We start from the raw sequence: 21,950 nt of genomic DNA, 5'->3' as shown, positions 1-21,950 counted from the left end.
AGTTCTGGTGCTTTTTTTAAACACACAGGCTGTGGAAGTGGCCTGAGCCGCCCCACGCCGGGAGATCCTACATAGTTTGTGCATTCTCAAGATTTTCTGCGATTAGCACCTTTTTAAAGATGAGGAAATGGAGACTTGTCCAAGGTCGTTATAGTGAGCATATAGATGGAATTGAGTTCAAGTCCTCAGTTACAATCCCAAGAGCCCACATGCTGGAACCCCGACGCTCCCTGCTTTATCCCCAGCATGCTAGGAAGAATGAATGAATGAACCTCTCAAGCAAGGCTCCCAGCAAACAGCGGAGTTTGGACGAGCCCACTGCTCCATATGGGGGTGTGCGCCGGTCTCGCGCATGCGCGGCCCCTGTGCACGATCCGCTCCGCTCCATCTGCCGGCACATGGTATGGCCTCTATCCCTATGGTATGTCCCGCCTTCCCCCACGCCCGGGCCGAGATGGTACGCCCCGCCTCTGCTCGCCGCCCCTCCCCGTTGGTTTCCGCGCGAAAAGCCAGGGCTGCCTCTGCCGCCGCGGTCTCTGCTGCAGTTTCCAAGATGCCTGCCCGCACCGCCCCGGCCCGGGTGCCCACGCTGGCTTCCCGGGCCATCTCGCTGCCCGATGATGTCCGTAGGCGGTAGGTGCTGTGGGGGGGTCCGTGAACTCGGATCGGGGGTGAGGGGGAAGTGGCACGGCGTTGGGGGTGGGGGGGGTTGCTTCCCCTGTAGGTAGCCCTTGGCTGCCGCTGACAGACGGGCGCGCATGCGCGGGACGGCTCGGCGGCGGTTGGCGCGGGCAGGGTGGCACTTCCGGTCGCGCGCACCCCTGGCCGTTTGGCGCCAAAATGGGCCGAGGCCCTTCACAGTTCCCTGGTGACTAGTAACTTGGGGGTCCTTCCTGATTTCAAAGTAGAGCGAGCTTTGGGTTCTCCTCGGGGATCGCCAGCCCAGAGGAGCCACGGGCCTGGCTCCTGCCGCCGGCCGGCTCGCGCAGGAAGTGGGCAGCCCGCGGCCTCAGGACACCCCTCGGCCCGGGCACTTCGGCCTCCACTTCCGGTGCCCGGCCCGCTTGGGGGGTCGAGCTGGTCCGGTCCCCGGGGGGCGTTTCGGGGGGCCCCCCTTGGCACCCGGCGCAGCGCATCCCGATGGCGGCCTCCAGAGACAGACGTCGCCGCTCGGGGCCCGGGCGCGGCCGGCTCAGGTTTGCGAGCCCCGTCTTTCTTGGGGGGCTTCCTCCATCTCGGCCTGCCGGGGAAGTCAAGTTCTGGAAGGAACCCCCACCACGCAGCGCAGAAGCGGGGCTCGGGCAGCGTGAAGGCTGTAAGAGCCTTTCCCAGTAAATCTGTGCCTGGGAGCGGGCATCAAGGAAGCCTTGCTAGGCTTCTGTGCACGGGGGTTGGGGGGGTCAGAACACTGGGCTCCCCTTTGTGAAAGGGCTCCAATTTCACTCCTGAAAACTTGCACCCCTTGGAACACGAGTCCCGGGAACCTCGCCCAGGCCTGAACACTTCAGCCGGATTTGTGAGCCTGGTTGAGCCTTTGCCCGATTTCCCTGTGCCGGTTTCCTATGGTCGAGCCTGGCCAGTCGGATGGGGTATTTTGGAGTTGGAGGTGTGTATGTGTGTGTGTATGTGGGGGAGGTGTTTGGGACTCCCTACCAGGTATTTAAGGTCCAGGCCACTTCTTAAGCACAAGAGGGGGTGTGTCTTGCCCAAGAAGCCTTACCTGTAGTCTCCAGGGATATGACTTAGAATGTAAACAGAATTGTGGAAGTCCCTGGCTTCATGATGTTGGACCCAACCTAGAGGCGTTTGGGCCCGATCTTCTTTACTCTGATGGTGAGACCTCCCGTCTCCACTGGCTGGTTTGACCTGGGGCGAGTGTCATGAACAAGCTATCGGTGCGGACTAGATTGACATGGGCTCGAAATGGATAGTGGATGAAATGAGAATGTGCCGAGACATAAAGGCCCACCTGTTAGCATTGTTATTGGCTAAGCCAACTTTTTTTTTTTTCAGTTCTGCCAGTCAATTGTATACAAAACTTGACATATTCTCATTTAATCCTCAAGAGTTCTTTAGAGTGGGTGCTGCAGGAGTTCATCAAGAGGAAGCAAGGATTCCTGCTGTCTGCTTTTTGCCAAAACCGTTCCTTTCAACTAGGGTCTTTGAACAGGCCACTGGCTTGGGGGTTGTCTTGGGCCAGTGCAAGTGCTTGGCTGAATTTGAATGCTCTTAGGTGAGTTTTACAATCCACCATTCACCCTAGGTTCCATATTACTTTGAACTAGAATTGCTTACTGTAGGTGTGGTTTGGTGTTTCTGCCTTAGACCACGTGGTGGACGTTGAAATGGTCTCATGTGACTCTCAACAGCTTTTGTTACATTTTGAATTTCAGTGTACAAAATCCACACATAAACATGGCATTCAACACTCCCTTAAAAGACTTGTAAATAGAGGTATGACTTCTTTATGAGAATTAGAAGTATGATTTATAACACAGGAGGTCTCTAAGTCCAGTAGAATACTCTAAGAACAAAGTTAGGCCTGGTCCTCCTGCATTTGTCACTTCTACTTGTATATATATATATCAGCTTCTTTTTTTTTAGAGGGTGAGCATGGGAGGGGCAGAGAGAATTTTAAGCAGGCTCCACTCTCAGAACGCGGGGCTCGATCTCACAACCCTGAGATCGTGAACTGAGCCAAAATCAAGAGCCTGATGCTTAACTGATTGAGCCACCCGGGTGCCCCATGTCAGCTGCTTTTTTTAAACCCGCAGTTCCATTAGATATGTATCAGAAAGAATTTTCAATGTCTGGGTTTTTAAGTCTTTAACTTCTTTTTTGAAGTATACTATGCCCCAAGTCTAAAAATGTTGCCTTTTTAGGACAAGCCACATTCTTCTACTTATTTTTCTTACTCTGTCGAAACCACCATTTGCACAGGAAAAGCGAGAATTCTTTCACTGGTCTTCCTGTTGCCACTCAAGGCTTTTCTAGCAGCGGAAACTGTGATCCTCTTAAAAAAGTTGGATCTGATGGTTTCCTTGCCCCACACACTGCCTGGTGCACTGGTCCTGAAGTTCAGAATCCCTGTCCACTTGCGTCACTCATCCTGTGTTCATCTCACAAGCCATACAGACCTCCTTTTAGGTTCTCAGGGCCTGAGACCTTGCAGAGCAGCTGGTGTGAGGCTGAGCTCTAGCTACTCCTTCCCTAGGCTGGCTACTGTCCATTCATCCTTAAGACCGTCCTCAGAAAGACCATCCCTTTTCCCCATAATAGGAAGGGTGTTGAATTCTGTCTGTGCACCCGCATGCTGCCTTTCCAAACCTGGAGCTGATGGTGATTCGTTTGCCTTGTTCACTGTATCTGTAGCTTGTGTAGACTCTGAAAGGCATGCATGCCAGACTTTCCCCTTTTATGAAGCCTGGATTCACACATTGATTATAGCAACCTCCTTTGCACAACTCTGATTAGCTTTTGTAATTGTGACAGCTCTTTTAACTGCTAGCCATTCTGTGATTAGATTAAGCTGTTTTTCAGGTTTTAAAAAATGTTATTTATTTATTTGTTTGTTTTTAATGTTTTTTGAGAGCACAAGCGGGGGAAGGACCGAGAGAGAGGGGGACAGAGGGATCTGAAGTGAGTTCTGTGTCGACAGCAGCAAGCCCGATATCAGGCTCGAACTCACAAACCACGAGAGCATGACCTGAGCCGAAGTCGAATGCTCAACTGACTGAGCCACCCAGGCACCCTTCAACTTCTTAGCTCTAGTTCCATGGCTCCCACTAAGTGGGTATTGAATGGACTTACCTTTTTTTTTTTTTTATGTTTATTTATTTTTGAGAGAGCGCGTGTGCAGAGGGGCAGACGGAGGGAGAATCCGAAGCAGGCTCCAGGCTCCCAGCTGTTGGCACAAGCCTGATGCACGAACTGTGAGATCATGATCTGAGCTGAACTGTGAGATCAAACCCACGAACTGTGAGATCATGATCTGAGCTGAAGTCAGGCACTCAACCGACTGAGCCACTCAGATGCCCTGGGACTTCTCTTTTCTAGTTCTCCTCTGCAGGAGTATTCTAGAGGTGCAGACTGCTGGGGTTCAAATCCTTCCTACCATAGCTGTAGGACTAAGTTGTTTAACCTCTTGGTGCTCTATCTGTAAAATGGTGTGGCGCTACCCGCTGCCCCTGGGCGTTATGAAGACTCGCCCGGCTGATAGGTGTAAATGTGGCGGGGTAGCACCTGCAAGAAGACCCGTGCTGCTTATCACAAGGTCACCTGTGTGTGTCATTTCCATCAGGGGAGCATAGTTTAGTGCAGCAACATGCACATCTGATACTGAGGCAGATGCTCGTGTAGTGGTGAGTGCCATTCAGAGATGATGTAAATTCCTGCTAATCATTCCAACCTTCATCTTGGCTTGGCTGCTTATAGAATTGTCTGGTGGTCTGGACTTGTTCCTTCTGCCACCTTAGCTTTTGTGCCAGGTATCCAGTCCTACTTCTTTTTTTTTTTTTTTTTTTTCTTAAGTGTGTTTATTTGGAGAGAGGGGGGCAGAGGCAGACAGAGAGGAAGAGCAAGAATCCCAAGCAGGCTCCGTGCCAGTAGCACGGAGCCTGATGCGGGGCTTGATCTCCTGAACCGTGAGATCATGACCTGAGCCGAAATCAAGAGTCGGACTCTTAACCCGCTGAGTCACCCAGGCACCCCCAGTTCTACCCTTGATCAGGCATTCTTTTATTAAGGATTGAGGTGGTGATCTATCCTTTTTCATCTCTCAGTATCTTGCTTTTTAATCCTTTCTATCCTTGGCTTTTGTGATGCTGTTTACTACCAGGGATGCTCTTTCTTCATCAATCCCCCCGCCAACCCCCTTAATCATTTTTCTTTCATTCTTGGACCCTTATCTCTTCTAGTCCTAGGACTTTTTTGTTGTTGTTGTTACTTACTTATTTATTTATTTATTTAAATGATTTTATTATTATTATTTTTTTTTAATTATTTTTTTTTTTCCAACGTTTATTTATTTTGGGGACAGAGAGAGACAGAGCATGAACGGGGAAGGGGCAGAGAGAGAGAGGGAGACACAGAATCGGAAACAGGCTCCAGGCTCCGAGCCATCAGCCCAGAGCCCGACGCGGGGCTCGAACTCACGGACTGCGAGATCGTGACCTGGCTGAAGTCGGACGCTTAACCGACTGCGCCACCCAGGCGCCCCATAAATGATTTTATTTTTTAACATTTATTATCGAGAGACAGAGACACACAGAGCGTGAGCAGAGGAGGAGTAGAGAGAGGGGGAGACACAGAATCTGAAACAGGCTCCAGGCTCTGAGCTGTCAGCACAGAGCTCGACGCGGGGCTCGAACTCAAACCACGAGATGATGACCTGAGCGGAAGTTGGTCACCCAACCAACTGCGCCACCCAGGCACCCCTTAATTTGTTTTTTAGTGTTTATTTACTTTTGAGAGGGAGAGAGAGACAGCGTGCGAAAAGGGGAGGGGCAGAGAAAGAGGGAGACACAGAATCTGAAGCAGGTTCCAGGCTCTGAGCTGTCAGCACAGAGCCTGACGCGGGGCTCGAACCCACAAACCTTGAGATCATGACCTGAGCCGAAGTTGGCTGTTTAACCGACTGAGCCACCCAGGCTCCCCTAGTCCTAGGACTTCTGTGTAGCAGTTGGGCCTGTCAGCAGGACAGGACTACCTCCAGTTTTGATATCTCTCTCAGGAGAGCCACTTTTAATCTCTAGCTGCTGAATAGCCATCTAGAGAGCTGCTATTCATTGAACCATCACTCCTCAAACTCCTGGCCTTTTTACTTTTTCCCTACCAAAATGTCCTGAATTTCTGATACAGTATTCGTTTTCAGTTGCAGCCATAACCAGTTATCTCAGTGGCTTAAATAACCCATACATCTGTTTTAACAGTTCTATAGGTCTGAAATCTGGTTTGGGTCTCCCTGGATGCAAAAGTGTCCACAGGCTGCATTCCTTTCTTGCAGGCTCTAGGGGAGAATCTGTTGCTTCCTCTTTCAAGTTGGCAGAATTCAGTTCCTTGTGGTTGTAAGACTGAGGTCGTTCTTCTCTTGCTGGCTCTAACCATGCCCAGCTTCTGGAGGTGATGTATCCTTTGGCTCATGGCCCACTTCCTCCCATATTTAAAGCCGGTTCTGCTGTCACATCTCTCTCTGAACCTTCTGTAGTCACATCTTTCGAAATGCAGCTGGGATTTTTTTCTGCTTTTAAGGATTTAAGTGATTAGTTTGGGCCCACCTGGCTAATCCAGGATAATCTGCCCATCTCAAAGGCTCTAACCTTAATCACATCTGCAGAGTCCCTTTTGCCAGGTAAGGCAACATATTAATAGGTTCTGGGGGATTAGGGCATGGACATCTCTCTTGGGAGGGGTCACTATCCTGCCTACCACAGATACTGTCTCAGATGGCCCTACCCCAATTGCCACGTAGACAGTTACAAAACTCCGTTAATTCTGCCTCTTGTAACTTCTCTAGCGTGCTCTCCATTCCTGCTGCTAAATCCTGTTTCAGACCAGCATTTCTAGTTTCAGGGTGTTAGGGAGTGATTTAACATCTTGTAATCTCTTCCTGTCTAATCTACATCATGTATTTTTGCCAGATTAATTTTCTTAAAACATGGCTCTGATGTCTTGGGTTCCTCCTCCCCCCATGGTTCCTTCAGTGGTGTAACTATGGAAGAAAATCAGTTTTTTAGCCTGGTGTTGCCTACCTCCCTCAGACTGGCACTAGCCTGACTTGTGTGGGTTTCTTGGGTGTACCCTGAGCCAGCTCCCTGTTTGGGCAGGTCTCCCTGCTCCGTTCCCACTGAGCCCTCTCCACTCCCCTGGGCCAGTCCTTCCTGATGGTGTTCTTAGACCTTTGCTCTTCAGAAGCCCTCGGAACTGTATTTGCTTTATTCCTTCAGTTGGTGATACACATTTTTAAAATGTATTTATTTATTTACGACTGTGCTTGTGCAAGCAGGGGAAGGACAGAGAGAGAGGGAGAGAGAAAGTCTCAAGCAGGTTCCACTCTGTCAGTGTGGAGCCCGACGTGGGGCTCGATCTCCTGAACCGTGAGATCACAACCTGAACCAAAGTCAATAGCTGGACGCTTAGCTGACTGAGCCACCCAGGGACCTGGATATGTTTTTATTTCCCTTCTAGGACTACTGCATGAGGGAAGCAACTAGAAACGAATCATGGGATCTTGGGCTGGAAGGGACCTAAAGTTTTATCTCATAACATGGCTGCCGTTCTGAGTATTCTACCTGGTCCTTCACGTCTTTCTGACCCTCCTGGCCCTGAATGTAAAGCAGATGTGTGGTGGCGTCATCGGTTTTGCCGGGGAAGGGATGGACTCTCCGGTGACAGTCTGGGTGTCAGGGGCGGTGCGCTGACCAGCTTCCTCCTTGCCCCACGCTGGCTCCTCAGTGCCTGCCCTGGGCTCTTAACCTTCCTCTCTGGGCCCAGACACAGGTTAAATCCAGTCTTCGCAGGGCATGACATTTTTGGTATTCTGAAGATTTTTTGGTTTTTCTCTGCCAAGCTAGACAATCCCAGCTCATAGGAGAGGTCAACAGCATTTAGACCCACAGATCTGTCTCGTGCCCAAATGTAGGGGTTGTCAGCATTGGTGAAGAGGGTACTTTGATGGGCTTCACAGGCAGCTGAGCATTGTTCTTAATGCCTGACTTGAGGATCAAGGGGCTGTGTGTCGCCACAGTTTTGTGAGTGGGATGACTGGGAAGTCCAATGTTCCATTCCTGTAGCGGGATGTGTACCTCTGGCTGTGCATACAGAGTTGTGTAGCTATTCTCATCTGGCTCTCCCAGAACCTGGGTTACTTTGAAAGTGGAATGACTTGGGAATGCAAACTGGTACAGCCACTCTGGAAAACAGTGTGGAGGTTCCTCAAAAAATTAAAAATTTTTAAGATCTACCCTATGACCCAGCAATAGCACTGTAGGAATTTACCCAAGGGATACAGGAGTGCTGATGCATAGGGGCACTTGTACCCCAATGTTTATAGCAGCACTTTCAACAATAGCCAAATGATGGAAAGAGCCTAAATGTCCATCAACTGATGAATGGATAAAGAAATTGTGGTTTCTATGCATAATGGAATACTACTTGGCAATCAGAAAGAATGGATTATGGCCTTTTGTAGCAACATGGATGGAACTGGAGAGTGTTATGCTAAGTGAAATAAGTCATACAGAGAAAGACAGATACCATGCGTTTTCACTTTTATGTGGATCCTGAGAAACCTAACAGAAGACCATGGGGGAGGGGAAGGAAAAAAAAAAGTTAGAGGGGCGCCTGGGTGGCTCAGTCGGTTAAGCAGCTGACTTTGGCTCAGGTCATGATCTCGCGGTCTGTGAGTTCGAGCCCCGCGTCGGGCTCCGGGCTGACAGCTCAGAGCCTGGAGCCTGTTTCAGATTCTGTCTCCCTCCCTCTGACCCTCCCCCGATCATGCTCTGTCTCTCTCTGTCTCAAAAATAAATAAATGTTAAAAAAAAAAAAAAGTTAGAGAGGGAGAGAGCCAAACCATAAGAGACTCTTAAAAACGGAGAATAAACTGAGGGTTGATGGGGGTGAGAGGGAGGGAAGGGTGGGTGATGGGCATTGAGGAGGGCACCTGTTGGGATGAGCACTGGGTGTTGTATGGAAACCAATTTGACAATAAATTTCATATTAAAAAAAAAAAAAGTAGAATGACTTGGCCTGGAAGGGGTTACATGCAAGGAGTGTGTGTGTGTGTGTGTGTGTGTGTGTGTGTATAATATATATAGTATATACTGTCACCATATCTGCAGTCAGTCTTGTCTATACTATAGAAAGACCTTTCCTGACCCACCCAGGTCAGGAGGTCCCTGCCCGGCAGTCCCTGCATCCAGTTACCCAACTCACTGCCTGGAATAGGGCTTGGCATAACAGGGACCCATAGATGTGTTGGGGATCAAAGCTAGAGGCGGGGTCCACATGCACTTGGAGCAGCCACTGTATGACCTTAGTCCAGCAAAGCCTGTTGCTTGCCTTCCTGGTTTTGCTGCTCACACTTGCCCTTGGAAAAACCAGCCTGGGAGAGCCCTGTTCTTGCCCTTTCAGCCGGTGATAGATAACGGGTTATGCCATCTGTACAGGTGCTGAGTGGGAGGGTTCAGAGATGATGAAGGCCTGGTCCCTGCACAGGGTACTTCTTCTCCAGTGACAGATGCTAACCAAGCTGGTTAGACCTGTTCTCTTCCCATGTCTACAGCTGGCACCCGGGCTAGGAACCACAGCTTGTTTCTTCCTCTCTCTTTCCTTGGTGTCTTCTGCTCTTGCTCCTTTCCTCTTCTCTCCTGCCACTGCCCCCCGCCCCCCCCCCCAAAAAAAAAAGGCAAGACGCTAATCCTCAATAATCAAATCAGGTTGTGCTTTTCCAGCCAAACTCCTGGCCAGTGTGCACTCCTAAGAGATTAGGTACAGTCACTCGAAACGGAGAGATCTTTGGTGAGGTGCCAGCCAGTCTTCTCACTCCCATCTGTTGCCCCTGAGTGTGGGCGCCCCTGCTGCCCCAGATACCTTTACTTCCCCAATGCTTACGTTCCTCATTAGAATGCTGCCTACCCCCCCTCCCCACATCCCCCCAGCCTTTGGGAATGTTAGCTGGCTGTTCCCCACAGCATCTTGTGGCCTTGGTCTACTCACTCCAACGCTGGCCACCCTGTGGTGTGCCCTTCCTTGGGGTCTTGCCGGAAGAACTGGAGGGAGACCACCTGTAAGTCAGTGAACAGGAGGACCCCAACTGTGCGGGCTGCTTCCACTGTCCCAGTTCCTTTGGAAATAGCACCTGTTCTCTCAAACTCCTCTAGCCCCTCAGCTTCAGAACAAGTGAAGAAGAAAAACTGAAAAACTAAAGAGGGGGACCTCCTTCAGGTTGCATGTGCCTTCTTAATGACTTTGTAGGCATTCTAGCAGGACTTGAGGACCTCAGGAGGAGGAGAAAACCACCACGTATATATATATTTTCTAACACTCATATATATCCAGTTTAGTTTCAAAGTTCTTTAAAACTGTGGTATTCTTAAAGTAAACAAAGTTGCTTAACAGCCTTTCTTTCTCCCCTGTTTTCTTCCCACAGGCTCAAAGATTTGGAAAGAGATAGCCTTACAGAAAAGGTAATCCCCACCTTAAATTTTATTACCAAATGTGATTATTTGATGGACACTTTGTGGCTCAAGCATTTTTTTTTTTTCACGTACGTTTGTTTTTGAGAGAGAGAGAGAGAGAGACAGAGAGAGAGTGTGCACGCAAGAGCACCCAAGTGGGAGAGGGACAGACAGAGACAGAGAATCCAAAACGGGCTCCGGGCTCTGAGCTGTCAGCACAGAGCTTGATATGGGGCTTGAACTCCTGAACCAGGAGATCATGACCTGAGCCAAAGTCAGACACTCAACTGAATGAGCCACCCAGGTGCCCCTGTGGCTCATAAAAAGTTTAAGTTGGAGTTGGCTTATCCCCATAGTTTCAAGGATAACCTAAATATTCTTTTTCTTAAAATTTTTTTTAACGTTTATTTATTTTTGAGACAGAGAGAGAGAGAGCATGAATGGGGGAGGGTCAGAGAGAGAGGGAGACACAGAATCTGAAACAGGCTCCAGGCTCTGAGCTGTCAGCACAGAGCCCGATGCGGGGCTTGAGCTCATGAACCGCGAGATCATGACCTGAGCTGAAGTCGGACGCTTCACCGACTGAGCCACCCAGGCGCCCTTAGATATTATTCTTAATGTGCTGCTAATTTGGTTCATTTTTGGTAACTCATTGACAAGTTTCCCAGTCTAGGTTCCACACCATCAGTTCTGAATTGTAACTTAGCCTGGTCTTATTCCTCAAAAGCGCAGTTTTTCCTACAACACTGTTCTAGGTCTCTGTCCCACATCTAGCCTTTCGTTTTTCACCACTCTGGAGATACATTTGTTAAGATCACATTGTACCATCACAAACGTGTCTTGTGAAGATTCAGTTTTTTAAGGCTGAATCAGCATTGCCTGCCATTTGGTTATTTTGTGATCAGGCAGCTTAATTATCTGTGTATTAGTCCATTAATTAGTAACTCGAGAGTTTGAGGACATCTAAACCTATATTCCTCCCTTAGGAATGTGTGAAGGAGAAATTGAATCTCTTGCATGAATTTCTGCAAACAGAAATAAAGAATCAGTTATGTGACTTGGAAACCAAATTACATAAAGAAGAATTATCAGAGGTAAGTCACTTCTTGACATCCTGGCGTCTAGGAAACTTCCCCTCCCGTGTTAACTCCTGTGTGACCAGGGAGGCAGAATCCTCCCCGGCTCTCCCTGTTGCCCAATAGTTATAAAGGAAATGCGTGTTTCCTTATTCTCTTATTGCCACGTGTTTGCATTCACTGCTACTTAAATTATCCTTTCCTGCTATAGGAGGGCTACCTGGCTAAAGTCAAATCCCTTTTAAATAAAGATTTATCCTTGGAGAATGGAGCTCATGCTCTCAGTCGGGAAGTGAATGGATGTCTAGAAAACGGGAGCCAGACAAGTGGTGAGGACCGCAGAGTGGGAATGGCAGAGGAAAACAAATCCCCCAAACCTGTTTCCAAACTTTACACACCCAGAAGAAGCAAATCGGACGGAGAGACAAAGTGTAAGACCCCTTGACTCCTTTCATCTTGGTGGAGACTGGCTGTCCCCTTACACGGTACCAGACTTGGAGCCATAGGTCCCCTGGGGTGGTACTTCCTCGTTTGTTTCTTGTCTATACTTCCTAACTAGCTTAGATGTATATGCTGTACTTCTTCAGATTTTTTTCTGTAACCAAATATCGAGCATTAGATCCCAAAACAGCTACACTTATGCTGTATAAGGTAACAGGAGTTATTAATACTTATTGTTTCTAAGTTCTATGCCTATTGAAGCTAAATGTATAGACTCCTTCCCAGTTTGTAGTCAAAGTAACTCTTCTGGAATTTTTAAAACTCAAAGAGCATGGGACTTGAGTGCAGGTTGGGTTCTTGGCCACTTTATCTTTTGATGATCTGAGAGTTTGTTTCCTTGTCTGGTTCAGGGTTTGGCCCCTCCAATAAGAGCTCCAGTAACATGGCTCAGCAAACTGGCAGGTGCTAATTGCTACCTTTATCAAGACTGTTCCTGGTTAGAACAAGAGAAGGGTACTTAATCTTCAGAACCTGATTCTCTGTGCTATCTTGGTAATGCCAAAGAACTGCACCTTTTCTGTGAACTTTTTTATTCATAGTGGCTTTTTTTGTTTCTTTTTTCTTTAAACAGCTGAAGTTTCATCTAGCCCCAGGATTACAAGGCAAACTACCAGGCAGACCACCATCCTATCTCATTTCTCAAGGGGGTCAGTATATAATGAATCGACCACCACCTTTTCTTGGGGCCAACTGTTTCTGGTAAAACAGGAATGGAATTAGGGTATAATGTAGCAATTTTTTTTTTTTTTTAAGTTTTATTTAGAGACAGTGGGGGAGGGGCAGAGTGAGAGAGGGAGAGCGAGAATCCTGAGCAGGCTCCATGCTGTCTGCAGAGCCTGATGTGAGGCTCGATGAGATTATGACCCGAACCAAAATCGAGAGTTGGACACTTAGCTGATTGAGCCACCCAGGTGCCCCTAATTTAGCAATTCTGACTTCCACATTGCATAGGTTTTCATCTTGCAGTTTTTTTTATTAAATATTCACGAAGAGCATTTCTCAAGACCTCCTGTCTACTTACTCTTATAGGAACCTTCAAATATACACAAGACTAGCCAGGACAGTAAAATGAACACCAAGTACCTGTCCCCCAGTGGCCATAGTTACCAGCTGGCCATCTTTTCGTCTGTACCCCTGTAAACTCTCCCCCAACTGGATTGCTTTGAAACCCATCTCAGATATGTCCTTTGAATTTTTTTTTAATGTTTATTGATTTTTGAGAGTGAGAGAGACAGAGCACGAGTGGGGGAGGTGCAGAGAGAGAGAGGAAGAGAGACAGAATCCGAAGTAGGCCTCAGGCTCTGAGCTGTCAGCACAGAGCCCAATGCGGGGCTTGAACTCATGAACTGTGAGATCATGACTTGGGCCGAAGTCAGACGCTTAACTGAATGAGCCACCCAGGCACCCCCTCAGATGTCATTTGAAACCCATCTCAGAAATGTAGATTTCTAGATGATAAAATATTTTTTTAATCTTTTATTCATATTTTTCTAGAATTACTAATGTTTAGCAAACATGTTTTATCTTTTTAAAAAGACTAACTCTAATATTTTCATACTTTATAAAGCATAACAATTCCTTACCATCAAGTATGTAACCAGTGTTTGTATTTTCCCATGTGTGGCAAATTGTGTTTACTTGATTTGTTTTGAAGCCCTTCAAATTATAGATTCCTTTTTTCTTGCCATTTATTTGAAGAAATTAGTTCACTTGTCCAATAGAGTTTCTAGGTCTCGCTGACTGCATCCTTTGGTGGTTAATGTCTTCCTTGTCTTGTTTCTCGTAAACTGGTAGTTAGGTTTAGAAGTTGGATCAGATTCCAGCTCTATCATTTTCTGAGACTTCTTCACAGATGGTGCCGTCTTTCCATCAGAGGCATGTGATGTCTCTTCTGTGATGCCAGCGGCTGTTGATCGATGTCTAGCTCCATGATTTCTTAGGTTTGCAAAGTGGTGCGCTTCTAACCCGTCACTCAAGAGTTAAAGCCTCTTTCGATATCCTGGCAGTGAGGGCATTTCCTTGGAGGGAAGAAGGCACCCATGCCCTGAGTCTGTCTTAAAGAGGCCGCCTTTGGTAGGGAGGAATACAAGTCCTCTCATGCCTGGTGGAGGTCTGGGGTCTGGCGAAGCTAACGGTCGGCTTTCCTGTTTGTGTCAGCCCTGCCAAACGGAAACCTGAGGAAGAGCGTGAAAAAGCGAAATCGGATGATCATGTTGAGGAAGAAAAAGACCAGGTAGGGCTGACATTATCAAGTTTCTTCACTCTGTCTTCTTTTGGTATTTTGCTGGTAGCCCTGACTTTACACTTGACCTATCTAAATGGACTTGAAGTGACCAAGAAGGTGTTAGGACCTTCTGTCCCTGGACCCGGGTAGTATGAAGTATGTCACAGTTAGGCCTGAGGGCTCCACAGGCCCCTGCTACTCACAAGGCAGCCCCATAACTTCAGAATCTGTTACTTCCTATGTCTGCTTTCTTACTTCTCTAGCTGATAAGATTGGCCATCAACTGTGACATTTTATTCTTTGGGCTTATTTATTTTGAGAGAGATGGAGAGGAGAAAGTGAATCCCAAGCAGGCTGCATGTTGTCCACGCAGAGCCTGATGCGGGCTCGAACCCAGGAACCGTGAGATCATGACCTGAGCTGAAACCAAGAGTCAGATGCTCAACCGACTGAGCAACCCAGGCGCCCCTGTTTATTTTTTAAAGCTTTTTTAAAAAAATGTATTTTTTTTAAAAGTTTTCTTTATTTTGAGAGAGAGAGAGAGAGCGAGAGCGAGCAGGGGAGGGGCATAGAGAGAATCCCAAGCAGGCTCTGCACTGCCAGAACAGCCTGACACGGGGCTCGAACTCACAAACCACAAGACCATGACCCTAGCTAAAATCAAGAGTCGGACACCCAACCAACTGAGCCACTCAGGTGCTACTTATTTTCCTTAAGTTTATTTATTTTTGAGAGAGACAGAAAGTGTGAGCCGGGTAGGAGCAGAGAGAAAGAGAGAGAATCCTAAGCAGGATATGCGCTGCCTGCTGTGGAGCCTGACTTGGGGCTTGAATCCATGAACCATGAGATCATGACTTGAGCTGAAACCAAGAGTTGGATGTTTAACCAAGTGAGCCACCTAGGTGCCCCAAATGTTTATTTTTGAGAGAGAGAGAGAGAGTGAAGGAGGGCAGAGAGTGAGGGGGGAGAGGGAATCCCAAGCAGGCTCTGCACTGTCAGCGTAGAGCCCGATGCAGAGGTTGAACTCACGAACCATGAGATCATGACCTGGAGCCAAGCTCAAGAGTCAGATGTTTAACCAACTGAGTCATCCAGGTACCCCCGAAACTTTAATTAATTAATTAATTAATTTTGAGAGACTGAGAGCAGGGAGGGGGTAGAGAGCAGGAGAGAGCGAGAATCCCAAGCAGGCTCTGTGTTATCAGCGCAGAGCCCAATGTGGGGCTCGATCTGACAAGCTGTGAGATCATGACCTGAGCCAAAATCCAGAGTCTGGCGCTTAACTGACCGAGCCACCCAGGCACCCCCAGCTGTGACATGTTTAAAGCATTTGCTTCTGTCATCCTTAGCTCCTTTTCCACATCTAACGTGTCTAACAGCAGAGCATTAGAGTTGCTGTATGTAGTGTAATAATGCTACTTAGACCTCATAGGTTAGAAAACCAGTGGCTTACTGAAGGTCTGTGATACAGAAGATGTTAGTCTGTGATGGTGCTTTCCCTTGTGACTTGAGGCCCAAACCTAGATAATACCAGATGGTCGCACATCAATTTTCTTTTTGATTTTGCTGCAGGATTAGCTATGTACGTTGAAGGGAAGTCTATAGGTTTATGTGTGGGTAGTAAATGCCTTACTGCTACTGATAGAGCAGCCGTGGCATTATTGACTTTTGGGGCTAGATAATCCTTTGCTGTGGAGGCAGTGGGGAGGTCCTGTGGTTTATCGCATGTAGCGGCGTCCCGACCTCTACTCACTAGATACCAGTAGTAATCCCCCTCTCCCCTCTCAGTTGTCACCACCAAAAATCATCGTCAGACACTTCCAAATTGGGGGGAGGGGTAAAATTACTCTGACTGAGAAGCACTGGGCTAAGGGGTGTCAAGTGTCACCGGGCTACCACTCTCCTTGAGGTAGGCTTGACAACCTATTGTAAGACCCATGGATTCTGTTTTTAGAAACCACATGTTACTGTCCATGACCTTTATTCTGATGTCTATAGTTAAGTTTAGGTTACCTGCTTTTAAGTGGGAAACTGAGGTACAGAGGGAACCATGTGTTCAGATCAGTGGCCAAGTCTCTTGTCTCTTAGGAGAAAGCATTACAGACAAAACAGGCTTGCTCTTGTAATATCAATAGCTCTCTTCCACATGCACCTGTTTTAGAGTGGTTTCTTGCACCCTAACCTTTTAGAAGGCTTGTGTAGCCTTTTCATCTGGCTTTTCAAGAAACCTACCATTTCACTGGCAGTTTGTGTGAGGCCTGGGAGGCTTTGTTTATGAAGGCTTGTAAAAACATTGTCGCAATATGCGAGATAAGACTTGGTGTATCCAGCCAGCAGTGTCAGATAGTTTTGTCACATAAGTCCTCATACAGGGATCATCTTTTTTAGTCCATTTAAAGTTACGAGAACTTGGGGCGCCTGGGTGGCTCAGTCGGTTGAGCATCCGACTTCAGCTCAGGTCACGATCTCATGGTTCGTGAGTTCGAGCCCCGTGTCAGGCTCTGGGCTGGCGGCTCGGAGCCTGGAGCCTGTTTCCGATTCTGTGTCTCCCTCTCTCTCTGACCCTCCCCCATTCATGCTCTGTCTCTCTCTGTCTCAAAAATAAATAAACATTAAAAGAAAAAAAATAATTAAAAAAAAAATAAAGTTACGAGAACTTATTATGTTTTAAAAATGGGTATTACAAGCATTTAGTAAAACTTCTAAATAGTATAAAAGGATGTTTGGTGCATAGATCTCCCTTCCTCCTGACCTTCCAGAGCGGGGAAGAGGCAAGGATTTATTAGTTTCCTCTATGTTGTCTGAGAGAGAGCGAGAAAGAGACTTAGTATGAAATCTACCATTAGAGTTCTCTAGAGAAACAAGATGTATGTGTAAGATTAATTTTAAACTTGGCTCCTGCGGTTAAGGCTGGCAAGACTAAAGCATGCAGGACAGGCCAACAGGCTGGAGACTCAGGGAAGAGCTGGTGTAGATCCAGTCTGAAGGCAGCCTGGAGGCAGAGTTTTCCATCTGCACCTACATATACCACAGATTTTTGTGTATGTGTTGCCTATAATAGAATACAACAAGGTTCTGTGTACTTCCCTAAATTTCTCCAATGGTAACATCTAGAACTGTAATACCTCAGCAAAACCAGGAAAGTGACCTCGCTGTACAATCTAGACTTTATTTAGATTTTACCAGTTTTCGCATGTGTGTATATGCACTCACGTGTATGGAGTCTTGTCACCTCTACCCCAAACAGGATCCAGATCTGTTTCGTCACTGCAATAGATCTATCCCTCTTAAATACACGTAGATACCCTGGAGACGGCAGACAGTGTGAAATGGTACACCAGGGTGTTCGTCCGGGAAGAGCTAGTGTCCTCACTTCCTGCTGTGAATCCCAAATTACTATTTTGTTTTTTCCTAATATTAAAGACTTCCTGACTGGGGGTGGAGGATCTTTGATTCTTTTATAGAGCGTCACTGGAAACCTCTGGTACGCGGGCATGTGCTGGGCCAACTCCTGGGCCTCCTTCGTTTTGAGGGTAGTGGGACGGCACTACCAGACTGATGCTGATTCCCCAGATCTTTTCCTTAAACCCAGCCCCCCCCCCCCCCATTTTTAACTGTGCCAAATGTATTTAATACTGTCACTCATGCTTTTCATGTTGATCTTCTTTGAAATGAATGTTCTTGTCTTCCTTCTCTCCACACAGGAGGAAAAGAGGCGGAGAGTTACATCCAGAGAACAGTAAGAACGATTAATATACCTGTTCTGTACAATGTGCAATCTTCATTACCGAAATTACTTTTCTGCAAAGTTTTAAAGAGCTTTATTGTGAGTTGCCGTGGCGACCATAGATGGCTCAAGAATGCTGAATTTGGGGTCAGATTATTAGCCTTTAATTCATGTAGAATTCTCATTGCAAAGAATGAATTGAGGGGAACCGGCCGTTGTCAGAACCAGATTTAAAGGTCTGATTAAATATTAAAGTAGTATGTGCCTTTCAGGGCCTCTGAGATGGAGATTGCTCTCTGGGGTAGGAAGAGGAGGACCTTAGGAAAACTGCTGGCAGGGGAGGGGTTGGGGAAAGTCACCCTTGGGGTGTGTGTTACTTTGCTTGACAGAGTTGCTAGACCGCTCCCTGCAGAAGAACCGGAGAGAGTAGGACCTGGAACACACATGGAAGAAGAGGAGGAAAGAGACGAAAAAGTAAAGCCTGGTCACATCCGAGTTTGTCCATTGTACTTTACTTGGAGTCCCCGTTCGGTTTCAGGAAAGGGGTCACCGGGAGGGGGGTCACGTGTAGGAACAAAAGGACTTTGTCTCCTGATCAAAATGACCTTGACTTTAGCCAAAATGCTTTCCAGACTTCTTTTTCTGTGATTCTCTACCCAGAAGGGGGGTTGTGTGGCTTTCGTGATAAGGACACTGCGTTAGGCTTGGGGAGCATCTGGACCTTCTGCTATTCCATCAGTGACAGAACTTCAGTCTGTGCCCCTGCCCATCTGCCTCCCTTGCTCACCAAGTCTTTGTGGGAATCTGACTTTCAAACACAAGGGGTGCTGAAATTCTATGGCATCATCCAGATATAAAGTTGCATTCTTTTTTTTTTTTTTTTAAGTTTATTTATTTTGAAAGAGAGCAAGCATGCGAGCAGGGGAGGGACAGAGAGAGAATCCCAATCAGGTTCCACGCTGTCAGCACAGAGCCCACGTGGGGCTTGATCTCCCCAGCTGTGAGATTATGACCTGACCTGAAATCAAGAATCAGCCACTCAGCCAACCGAGTCACCCAGGTGCCCCTAAAGTTGCATTCTTCATGGCGATCAGACCAGATCTCCCCAGGTCTTCCTCGGACCTCCAGTTTCTTTGTACAATCTGAATTTAAGGTTCTGTGAAAGACCGATGTGCCACCTGAACCCCCTCGAGGAGAGGATAGGGGAGGGAATGGGGGTTTGATAATGGGAAGCTTACCATTGGGCAGTGTTGTCCCATATGACAGAAAGGCTAACGTTGGGCAGCCACCGGCGACAGGGCAACATTGGGTCCTGTTTTGGGGCGTCTGGCTGGTTCAGGTGGTTCAGTGTCTGACTCCTGAATTCAGCTCAGGTCATGATCTCATGGTTCATGAGACTGAACCCCAAGTTGGGCTCTGTGCTGAGCATGGAGCCTGCTTAAGATTCTCTCCCTCTCTCTCTGTCCCTCCCCCGCATGCATGTGCCTCTCTCTCTCTCTCTCTCTCTCTCTCTCTCTCTCTCTCTCAAAATATCTAGAAGTTTCTTACAAACTTGGATGGAGGGTAAAGAATGGGTGTCTGTTATTGCTCTAGTTGGGGATCAACTAAGTGAGTGACCATTCTTGAAGAACCATTTGGTATAAAGCTAGCCTTCAATTGATCACCTCTCCTACCCTAATACTAGTTAGATAGCAGTTATAGTCCAGCTCATTTGGGAACAGGCAGTTCTAGTGGGCTTGCTCAACTACCCTCAGGGCGCGTTGGGCAGGATTGAAATTCCTTGCCTGTGGTCAGACTCCCAGTAGCTCTTCTTGCAGTAGATGGGTCTTCAGTGTGTTTCTTCTCTTAACATCACTAACCCTTGTGGTCTCTTCACAAAATGTGGAGTTTGGGGCCGAATTCACTCGGACCTTTTCCACAAAGGTGTGTTTAGCTCTTTTAAACTTGGGTTCAGAACGATCGTCATCAGTGTTTGAGGCGGAGCACTTGTTGAGAGTGGGCCATCCTGTTTCATGCTTTTATTATAGATTCCTGGTTCTGTTAGCCAGTTGTCTGTGAGGTCGTCCACACGTACTCATGACGTGTGATAGAGGGGCTTGGGGGCAAAGCACTTAGATTACAGAACTCTTAGATCCTGCAACTTCCTGCTTACTTACCCCCCCCCCCAAAAAAAAAAACAAAAAACCTTGCTATCTTGAAGATAGATCGTATTTACTCCCACCAGCTACACTGTAGGATCAGTTTAGGTATTGTTTCCACAGAACAATGGAAAGATCAGGCTAAATGGGGGAAAATTAACTAGTTTCTTTTTTACCCCCCTTCTTAGGAAGAAAAGAGGCTCAGAAGTCAAACCAAAGAACCGTAAGTATAGTTAACATGCCTTTGTACTTCCTAGTGTGAAAGTCGCTAAAATAAGTGTTCTGGTAAAAATAACGGGTTAGGCAGAGCATTAAGTATGTAAGTTATATGTGTGTGGGTGGTTCCACTTGGGGAAGGTCGGAGTACCGGAGTGAAGGCTGAGCTCAGCTGATCTTGACCAGAGGCCCTTCCTCAGTGGTGGTCATTCAACACGTAGTTTGTGAGGTGGTGAGAAAGGGCATCAAATGAGCTGCTGCATTCCTCCCCCGTTGGCCGTGAGGATGCCGGGTAATTATGGTTGCCGAAGCTCAGTGACTTAAGACCTCATTTACTGAGCTTGCAAGTCTGCCTCCTGGTGTCTGTTGACTGATCTTGGCCAGGCTTGGTGGAGATGATGGGGACGACCTGGCCGGCCCGGGTGTGCTTTTGTGGCGGTGGCGGAGTGCGAGGGCAGAGGTCAAGAGCATTTCAAGTCTCTGTTGACATCCAGTTGGCTGGAGGAAATGTCGAGACCGGGCCTCTGTCTAGGGGTGGGTAGAGCACCCAAACGGAGGGGCAGAGCCCGGAAGTGAAGATCCTGTGTGGCTAGTCGGCTTTCCACGGTTACTGATGCAGGTCACACATCCGACCGGCTGTCGTGAACCCACACGGGGTCCACCTCTGGGCCAGACACTTGCCTTCTGCCTCTGTGGGCAGAATTCCCATCAGGTTAAGGAAATCGATGGAGTCCTATTTGTGTGTGTGTGGGCGGGGGGTGGAGGTTATTTTGTTTTAAACTGTTCATTTAAGCTGTTTGTTTCATTTATATGAAATGTTGATGGCATCTCTGAAGATCATAAGTTCTGAAGTCATAAATGGCTTTCGGGCTTCCTATAGGGAAGACTTGCCCTTCAGCTGGGAAAGGCAGTCCATGCTCTGGGTCCGGGGAGGAGACCGTAAGCCATCACTGGGGGTGCTTGCAGTGGTATCCGCCTCCCCAAGCTGATCGCGTGGATGTGTCCGGTTTTGTGTGACAGAACACCTAAACTGAAGTCGAAGGAGGAGCTGGACCGAGAAGGAAGAACAGGAGTGCAGGCCGAAACGGATGAAGGAGACGAGAGGGTAAAGACTGAATCTTTGCTTCTTAGATTCCGCTTTTCTTCTGTTCCCATTTGGTCGGGACACATGGTGTGGGGCAGGGCTCTGGGTTCAAATCCAGCCCTACCTCCCCACAGGGCGACTCTGGGAAAGTTCCCTAATCCCCCTCATGGGGGTTGGTGGTTGTCTCATGTCTGTGGGTACAGTGGTCTGCTTCCCTGTAACGGTGGACAGGGCCTGTGTGCACCTTGACGAAGGTGTGTGCGCGTTTGGCTGCACTTGATCCTCCCCTCGGACGCGCCAGCCACACCTGTGTTGCTCTGCCAGCCACCTAAGTTCCGAGTCTAGGTCTCCCCGTCCTGCCAGCCTCCCCCGTTCAGCTAAGTGAACATATTTAAACTCTGCAACTTTATGCATGGAGTGGGGCTGGGCCTTCGTACATGTGCAGGATGGCAAGGTCATCTGCAGGGCGGTCCTGCTGACTGAACTCCAGGGAGGGGAGGTTCGTGCACTGGGGGGCCGCAGCACGGGACTCCCCAGCTCTATAAGCCGTGTGGTCCCTGTCTAAGAGAAGTCCAACTGGGGTAATCCCAGGATTGTCTGTGGTTCTTCTGTCTCTTGAGATTTAGATGGTGGAGCCCATGGTCACGGACTTGCTGGGTCATGCACTTCCTTACTTCTGACCTGGCTGGCAACAGGCATCCATTCTTGTTCCGTGGCGTTTGACCCTTTTGGTGTCACTTCCAGCATGCTCTGCCATCTTAGCTGTCTCTCACCTTTTCTGTCCAGATATTGGTTATCTTGCTGTCGGC

At 47.9% G+C, this 21,950-nt stretch overlaps 1 protein-coding gene across 1 annotated transcript in view; it reads left to right on the top strand.

Annotated features, from left to right (window-relative positions):
• The first annotated feature begins 359 nt into the window (after positions 1 to 359).
• The window catches only part of DNMT1 (DNA methyltransferase 1), a 47,083-nt gene continuing 25,492 nt past the window's right edge, over positions 360 to 21,950 (top strand). Inside the window, 10 exon segments of the mRNA XM_043586476.1 lie at positions 360 to 633; positions 10,148 to 10,184; positions 11,162 to 11,269; positions 11,463 to 11,682; positions 12,324 to 12,399; positions 13,910 to 13,985; positions 17,681 to 17,715; positions 18,093 to 18,177; positions 20,030 to 20,064; positions 21,078 to 21,162. Coding sequence (XP_043442411.1) covers positions 404 to 633; positions 10,148 to 10,184; positions 11,162 to 11,269; positions 11,463 to 11,682; positions 12,324 to 12,399; positions 13,910 to 13,985; positions 17,681 to 17,715; positions 18,093 to 18,177; positions 20,030 to 20,064; positions 21,078 to 21,162 — 987 coding nt within the window. The 5' untranslated portion in view covers positions 360 to 403.

Source organism: Prionailurus bengalensis, chromosome A2 (genome assembly GCF_016509475.1).
Source record: "Prionailurus bengalensis isolate Pbe53 chromosome A2, Fcat_Pben_1.1_paternal_pri, whole genome shotgun sequence".
NCBI classification, from domain to species: Eukaryota; Metazoa; Chordata; class Mammalia; order Carnivora; family Felidae; genus Prionailurus; species Prionailurus bengalensis.
Note: the sequence above shows the minus strand (reverse complement) of the source record. Positions and strands in the feature narration are given on the sequence as shown.